Genomic DNA, 8489 nt, shown 5'->3' with positions numbered 1-8489 from the left:
TTATTCTTACAGAGGTTACTCTACCCAAGTGTACATGCATGCTATGTACTCACCAATAGGTGAATATTAGCCAAAATTAAGGGATAGAATACCCTAGATAAAGCCCAAAGAACTAAAAAATTTCATCAAGCTGAAGGGACCAAAGGAGGACAGCTCAGTCCCACTGGGAAGGGAGAAGAAAGCAATCATTTTAAGGGCAGGAGGGAAGTGGGAGGGAAATGAGATGGGAGGGAAGAGGGGAACATGATCTGATATTATGTCAAGGAAAGAACTGAAGCTATGAGGGCCAGCAGAAAGAATTGAAACAGGCTAACTCAGGTGGTAGGGGGTTGGGGAAACATTCAGAATGTGCTACAGACCTGGGAGGTGAGAAACTTTAAGGACTCAAAAGGAGGGACCTTACATGAAGTGTCCTACAGTGAATGAGAGTTAACTTATAGAGCCAGTTCCCAGCAGAAAAACAGGGCATTAAGTAACAGATAGGGTTGCCATCACACAGTCAAAACTCTGATCCATAATTGTTCCTGTTTGAAATAATTACAGGGATGGGAATGGAGTGGAGTCTGAGGAAAAGTAGTTCCATAGTTAGGCCCAAAGTGGGAACCAGCTCAAGGGTAGACACCAAGGCTTGACATAATTACTGTGGCTTTTTGGTCACTCAAAAAGTGGCCTATCATGATTGTCCTATGAAAGACCCAACAAGCAGCTAAAAGACTCAAGTGCACATATTTGCACCCCACCAATGGACAGAAGCTGCTGACTCCTGTGGTTTAATTAGGGAGAAGCCGAAAGAAGCTGAAGAGGAGGGCCACACTGTAGGAGGAACCACAGTCTCAATTAACCTGGAACCCTGAGATCTCTCATATACTGGATCATCAGCCAGGGAGCATATACTAGCTGAGATGAGGCCCCCAACACAATATAACAAAAAACTGCTGGATCTAAGTTGTTTCAGAGAAGATGCACCTAGCACTCAAGAGACTGGAGATGCCAGAGAGTTTAGAAGTCTTATGGGGTGCCAAATGGGAGATAGGGATATCCTCGTGAGGACAGGGGCAGTAGGGCAATAAGGAAATATGGGATGTGGAGCAGTTGGGGGATGGACAGGGAGGACAATAAAATCTGTAGTGTAAAAAAAATTAAATTAGAAGAAGAAAAAAATATATGAGTGTGGGATCCTCGAAGAAGAAGAGAGTGGAAGTTGTAATATTTCTTTTTTCTGTACATGCATTTTGATTATTTTTCCATTAAGTTTAGTGACTGTCCTTCTGATACCGTCTCAGAAATCTGATGAAATTTTATTCACTTTTTGAGGGTGGGTGGGTATGTGTTTATTAAGTAGAAAATTTCTTGACTTTAGGTTTGTTTCAGTGTTACTCTTTGGAGAAATATGAAAAGTGTTTTTAAAAATGAAAATTGTCAGTAATAGAGAAGATGTGTATCTGTCATCCAGCTACAATTGACTCTATACATTTACCAAAGATATTTCCAAAAATTCCATCAAAGTCATTTAGGATGAGGAACTTTCTTACATCCCATGGCATGAGCTTGCAATTTCACACTCTCCTCCACGGTATTTCTCAGATGCCTCAGATAATAGATCTGCTCTCTGCCCCCTCTTAACGTTTCCACTGTTTTCAGAAAGGATGAAGTTTCCTACCCTTTCTCCATTTAACTATTGTGTATTCTATGTTCCTTGCCATATTCTAGAATCACAGATTCTATTTCAGCTCAAGATCTCAAATCCAGGAATACTTAGGGAATGTCTTTATCCTTAAAGAGCATAGTCAGAACTGTACTGTGTTCATTTACATTCTTGAGGAAAGATGTAGCCATGCAGAAGGTGTGAGGTGGGGAAGAAGAAAAAAGTATAGAAGACAAAGAACATGATGAATAATATAAAGAAGAAGAAGAATAACGGAAGCAGTGGAGGAGGAAAGAAAAAGTAGAGGAGGAAGGTGAAGAGTAAGATAAAGGAGGAGCAGAAGATGCAGTATCAGCAGAAAGAAAAGAGTAGGAGAAAAGTGGAATAAAAATAATCTGGATTCTGATGATAGCAAAGGATAATCCACCATTGTTAGATGCAGTGACAGCAACGTGGTAGGTGAATTCAGCATCAAGTCAAAGACGAGGTAAATTATTAGCTCAATACAAGATTAGGGAGTGCAGTTAATGAGCTCTGCAGTAAGATTATGGCAGTGTAAAATATAAACTCAAGAGAAGCAAAAAGAGAAAAAGGAGGGTCCAAAATTATCTCAACCTTACGTTTTGAGGGCAAGTAGAGACAATCTTTGAAAAACTACTCCTTTCCATTCAGAATCTTTATATTTTGCCTTCTAGTTGGAGGGTGAGTTGTTCCACTTCAGTTAAAATAACCAAGCTACTATCTCCCAAGTCTGTCTAAAATCCACCTCAACTGTGGATATCTCAGTGCTGTGCCAAAAGATTATATATTTGGGTTACTGCAAATAATTTCAAGGTGACCATAATTCATAAGCATCATATGAATGAAACACTGAAACTCATGAGTCTTACAGAGGCACAGTTACAAATAGCTATGTCAAAATAGTGATAGTGGTGCTGGAAATAACCACCTTGTTGGTTGTTGGTACGAATCGGGGAAAGATTTTTTCCCATTGATGTGTTTGTGCTAGAAAATAATAAATCTAGATTCTCTCCCTGTCAAATTATAAAGTATGCAAATGTCCTTGTGACACTTCATTGAGAATTCTGGCTTCCAAGATTTTTATTTGAAAGGAAGAAATGAACTAAGGTCACTTCCATTGATTCTTGGGCACCTCCTTTATTTCATGTCGCTGTCTAGTCCTGGGAATCCCCCGACTTTTTCACCCTTCTCAATGGCAGATTTCAAATCAATTTCAAGGCCACCTAGCCATCAGTTTTGTCCTTCCTCATATGTGTTCCTGAATGACTATTTCCGTCCCTAACCCCTCTGTCCCAGATCTCACGATCCATCTGCCTCTTATGAATATTTAACCCCAGCCACCTTGTTCCTAATTAAGTTTCACTTTTCCTTGTTTGGTCTTCTTTATTGTTATGCTTCTTTGGGCCTTCGGACTGTAGCATGGAACCTGTTTTAATGGGTAATATTTGCTTATAAGTGAGTATATACTATGCATGTTATATTAGAAAACTATTACCTCATTTAGGATAGTATATTCAAGTTTCATCCATTTGCCTAGAAAATTCGTGATGTCTTGGTTTTTAATAGTTTAACAGTGTTTCCTTGTATACATTTACATTTTCTTTATTCATTCTTCAGTTGAAGAACATCTAGGGTGTCTCCAGTTGTTAGGTATTATGAATAAAGTTGCTAGAAACGTAGTTAACCAACTTTGTGAGATGTTGGAGGATCTCTTGGATATATTTCCAAGTGTGGTATAGCTGAATCTTGAAGTAGAACTGTTCCCAGTTTTCTGAGAAAATGCCAAATCGCTTTCCCAAATGGCTGTACAAGTTTGAACTCCCACCACAAATAAAGGAGGTTCTCTGGCCCCAAACATTGTCAGCATGGGATTTTTCTGGAGTTTCAATCTTATGCATTCTGGTAGATGTAAGCTGGAACCTCAGCTGGAGGGAAGACTTTCCAAAACCTCTTGCCGGACCATGGGATGTGTTCTGCTATTTGGGTTGTCTTGCTTAACATCACAGTCTTGAAGAGTCAGTTCATGTGGGATACTTACCAGGTCCCCACAAGCTTAGAGGAAAAGTTAAAGTGTTGTGGTGGAAGGTTTGTGGCAAGGGTAGCAGGAGGGGACACAGAGCCCTATGGAAAGTGAATAAGTAAAATAAAATAATTCAACTAAATTTAAAAAAGAAAGGAAAATATAAGTTCCCAAGCTCTTGATTACCTTTTCACACAATGAGATCTCCAATCTCTGCCTACTTCAGATAAAAGTCAATGCAGTCATAATATTAATGGTTCTTGGAGGAAACTGAATTATTAATAATTTCTGAGGGATCAGGAAATCTCTTAGCATTAAAGAGCATTTCTTGCTTTTGTAGAAACCTGTACCCAATTGGTGATATTTACATGATAGTCTATATTCATTTATCACTCCAATACTGGGGTATCTTGGTACCTTAGGATTTCTTTTCACTTCCTTGGGTATCAAACAAGTATGTTATGCACATATATTCATGCAGGCAAACTACTCATAAACACAGAATAAAATAAATAAATCTAAAAAGATTACCTTCTATCCTTCTGTCTCAATAGAATAAAGACATAAACATTATTTTGTTTTATAAACTTTCCTCAGCTTCTAACACAAATTTCAGGTTTAGTGTGATGGTAATGAAGGCCTTCTTTTCTTTATCCACAATGTGGTTCATTGACCAATATGGTAATTTATTTGTATTGCATAAACCAAGATGATTTAGTATCTTTAACTCGTGAAATATAAAACCCATATTTGCAAAAAAGAACAAAAGAGTTTTCATTCTGAAGTAACAAGAATAAGACTAGCAACTAGCTACTAAATGCTAGGAGAGATGAGACCATGCATTTTTTGGAAGGAAGAGTAGCTATTTTGTTAGAATTGTGTTCTCAGAAAAGCAGAATTAATAATTACCTTGAACTCAGTAATTCTTGGCCAGAATCTCTCAATATTTCTATTATTGTAAATTGCTACAACCACTCTGTTAATCAGTCTGGAGATTACTCAGAAAATTGGATATTCCACTACCTGAGGAACAAGCTATTCCTCTCCTAGGGATATAACCAAAAGATACTCCAAAAAACAACAAAGACACATACTCCACTATGTTCATAGCACTCTTATTTATAACAGCATCTTAATCTGTTAACAATTTTTAATAACTAAAATGTAATTTATTTGAAATGTTCTTTCATATATTTTAGTTAATATAAATAGAATATGAATGAATCAGTCTCACAGTACAGTGAACACTGAGAATGGAGACTGTTCAAAGTTGTTTTAGTTGAGTGCATCTTCATGAATCTCTACCTCACGTTCTCTTAAATCCAGCAGTACCAGTGTTTCCATTGATTTCATCGGGAGTGTTCTTTTTCTATCTTTCTTGGAATGGCCTCAGTACTTGACAACTGAAGAAATGTATCCAGCTCACCTGTGATCCATATGACAATTGAAGGATATTTTTCCTTTAACTTTGTGTGAATGATCATCTGAACAGATTGAAATCAGTAGGTTAGATACTAATGAGCAGCATTCAAAAAAAACAAGAAGCAGATAAAGCTTTGTGTGACCATTACAGTCATTCTTATTATACCTTTATTATGAGAGTAATATACCTCAAACTACTCAACTGAACATCCACTGATTAATGGATCAATATGTTTTTGGAAACATATAGGTAGTACAGAGCTTTTATCCCTGAAACAATGGAAAAAGGGAACAGAAATTTCCTTCTTTATCATTGTTGTGACTACAAATAAATAGATATTGTCCTGGTTTAACTTACTTTGGCTTAGTTAACAGACCACATGTTTATAAGCCAACAACTGCTCAGATTATATCTTGCTATTTGCATACTTCATTTTCAGAAACCACAAACCTCTCACAGTTGTTTTAAAGAGATGTACTTATAAGAATAGCAGCAATTAGCCAGAGACCAAACTTCAAGTACACAATGGATTTTCAGGTGCAGAGTTTCAGCCTCCTGCTAATCAGTATCACAGGTAATGAGGTCATGGAGTATGAGCAAAGAATCCAATGAAAATTCTTCTCCCTGGGAAATTTGAGTCTAAAATATACTTTTTTAATTTATTCTGAATATTAGATGGTATGAAATTATTTTTGTATCTCTATGTCTACTAACCCTGCTCCTGTCTATGTCACTTTGTCCTAGTCATAGTGTCCAGTGGAGAAATTGTGCTCACCCAGTCTCCAACAACCATGGCTGCATCTCCAGGAGAGAAGGTCACCATCACCTGCCGTGCCAGCTCAAGTGTAAGCTACATGCACTGGTTCCAGCAGAAGTCAGGCACCTCCCCCAAACCCTGGATTTATGACACATCCAAGCTGGCTTCTGGAGTCCCAGATCGCTTCAGTGGCAGTGGGTCTGGGACCTCTTATTCTCTCACAATCAGCTCCATGGAGGCTGAAGATGCTGCTACTTATTACTGTCTGCAGAGGAGTAGTTACCCACCCACACAGTGATACAGACTTAAACAAAAACCTTCTAACCCCTTAGGGCCCAGCTACTTCCTCCTGGAGATAAAATGTGGCCAGGACTTTGCAGTCTACACAGGGTGTACTGCATTATAATGTCATTTGCATCTCTGGATATCTGTCTCCATAATATTCCACTGTACTACAGTGCTGTTCTCAAATAATCTAAATTGCCTGTCTTTATTTAGTCTCAATTTTTGTTCTGATTGTGGAAGGCACTTCTCCTCAGCTCTTTTAGTGGTGGTCCGCATGAAACTTCACATCTAATGTCTTCTACTTTTACTGGTTTTAGGACCTTCTTGGTAGGTGGTTTTTCTTCAGGATGGTCACTTACTGAAAGTAAACTGCTTTTGTTATCCTACACAAAGTAGTATCCATCCTAATGTTTCTTCTGATTTTTATTAACAGATCTTCTTTTTCACTACATTGCCCTGTTTTCCTGTTAATATGTGCTTGAAATGATTTTCTCTCCAAAAAACAAAACAGAAGAAAACAAACTATTGACCGTCATACATATTATCTTTCTATTCTCATGTCAAATTATTGAAATACTCTGCTACTAAAGAAAAAAATTGGACAACAGAGAACTAAGAAATAGACATTGTTTATCTATCTATCTATCTATCTATCTATCTATCTATCTATCTATCTTCTATCTTTCTATCTGTCAATGTATCTATCTATTATCTATCTATGTATCCATATATAGATTTGTGTATACCTTATTGTTAGTAATTAAATTAATAAGGAAATTTTATCATTCTAAATACAGAAACAGATATTATTGAAAATATTTAAATGTACAATTACATTAAAATGTATTACATTGTATTTAAATTTAAATTACCTTAATGATAACAGGAATAATTATGTAATATTTTGTTTATAATTTTCCAATTTAAGTTGCATGGTATGAAATTCAGAGACAGACTAAACAGCCTTTATTTCTGCATTTGTAGGAAAAAGTGTTGCCATCACAGCAGGTCAAGATCTTGATGGGAATTTAGCATGCTATTAATATATAACTATTTGTCAAGTAACCTATTTCATAGTCTCTTATTTGAGACTTTGCTTTAGTCCTAGCAAAGAAAGGTATCCAGAAGGAAGATCATGGGAAATTGAAGAGGATCTCAGAAGATGGACATACATCTCATGCTCATGGAATATATCAACCTGAGTGTGGTAACAAAATCACAGAAAAAAGCACAGGATATGCATTCACTGATAAACGGATATTAGACCAAAAGCTCTAATTACCCAAGATTAAAGCCACAGAACACATGAAGCTCAAAAAGAAGGATGACCAAAGTGTGATGCTTCACTCCATCTGAGAAAGGGGAAAAAAATTTATTTGAGTATCCAAAGGTAGGAGCAGAGACTGAAGGAACGGCCATTCAGATCCTGCCCCACATTTGCCCCATATATATGCAGTCACCAAAACTAGAAAAGATCAATGAAGCTAAGAAGTTAATGCTGACAGGAATCGTATATAGATGTCTTCTGAAAGACACAGCCAGAACAGGTCATGAGGCAAATGCAAGCAGGAAACCATTGAACTGAGAACAGGACCCTGTTGGAGTAATTAGAGAAGGGATTGAAAGAGCTGAAGGGGCTGGAAACCCCATAAGAAGAATGTCAACCAACCAGAGATCCTAGCGAGTAAAACACTAACCAAAGACTAAACCATGGCTCCAGCTACATATATAGCAGAGGATGGACTTGTTGGGCACCAATGGAAAGGGAAGACCTTGGTCCTGCCAAGGTTGGATACACAGTGTAGGGGAATTTCAGGGGTGACAGAAAGAGTGTTGAATGGGAAGAGGAATAGCCTTATAGAAGAAGGGGAGGGGTATGGGATAGGTGGCTTATGTCTGGAAACTGGGAAAGGGAATAACATTTGAAATATGAATAAAAAATCAATAAAAGATAAAAAATAAAAACAAACAACAAACAAATAAATAAAAACCACTCAAAGAAGCTTTCCAAACTTCTAGTAGGTGGTACTGTTCATCTAGTGTTCTGTCATCTCAACTCATCCTCAGTGATAGCATCTGAATCCAGTAAGTTTCAGGATCTACTTAGAAAAAAAAGAATATAAAGTATTAAGAATATATTTGAATATTTTTGAAAATGGTTGATATCTTTTAAGAGTTTTATGATCTCATCAGCTAATAACAGAATTGATATAGTCAATTATAATAATCTTAAATTTATCATCATTTATCATGTTTAATGTATCCCCTTAAAGGCATCCTGAGAAATTCTATCACAACTGTGCTACAGGGACTAAAGAAAACACAAAATGTCAGCGTA

General features: G+C 37.0%; 1 gene segment (V, D, J or C); it reads left to right on the top strand.

Moving 5' to 3' along the window:
• Nucleotides 1-5543: 5543 nt before the first annotated feature.
• LOC120102538 (Ig kappa chain V-VI region NQ2-48.2.2-like) lies at nt 5544-6164 on the top strand. The segment is given in 2 exon segments: nt 5544-5683; nt 5854-6164. Coding segments are annotated over 2 exon segments (360 nt in total).
• Nucleotides 6165-8489: the final 2325 nt, after the last annotated feature.

The sequence above is a fragment of the Rattus norvegicus genome, chromosome 4 (genome assembly GCF_036323735.1).
Source record: "Rattus norvegicus strain BN/NHsdMcwi chromosome 4, GRCr8, whole genome shotgun sequence".
In the NCBI taxonomy this organism is placed as follows: Eukaryota; Metazoa; Chordata; class Mammalia; order Rodentia; family Muridae; genus Rattus; species Rattus norvegicus.
The sequence above is the reverse complement of the archived record's forward strand: the minus strand, read 5'-3'. Positions and strand labels throughout refer to the sequence as shown.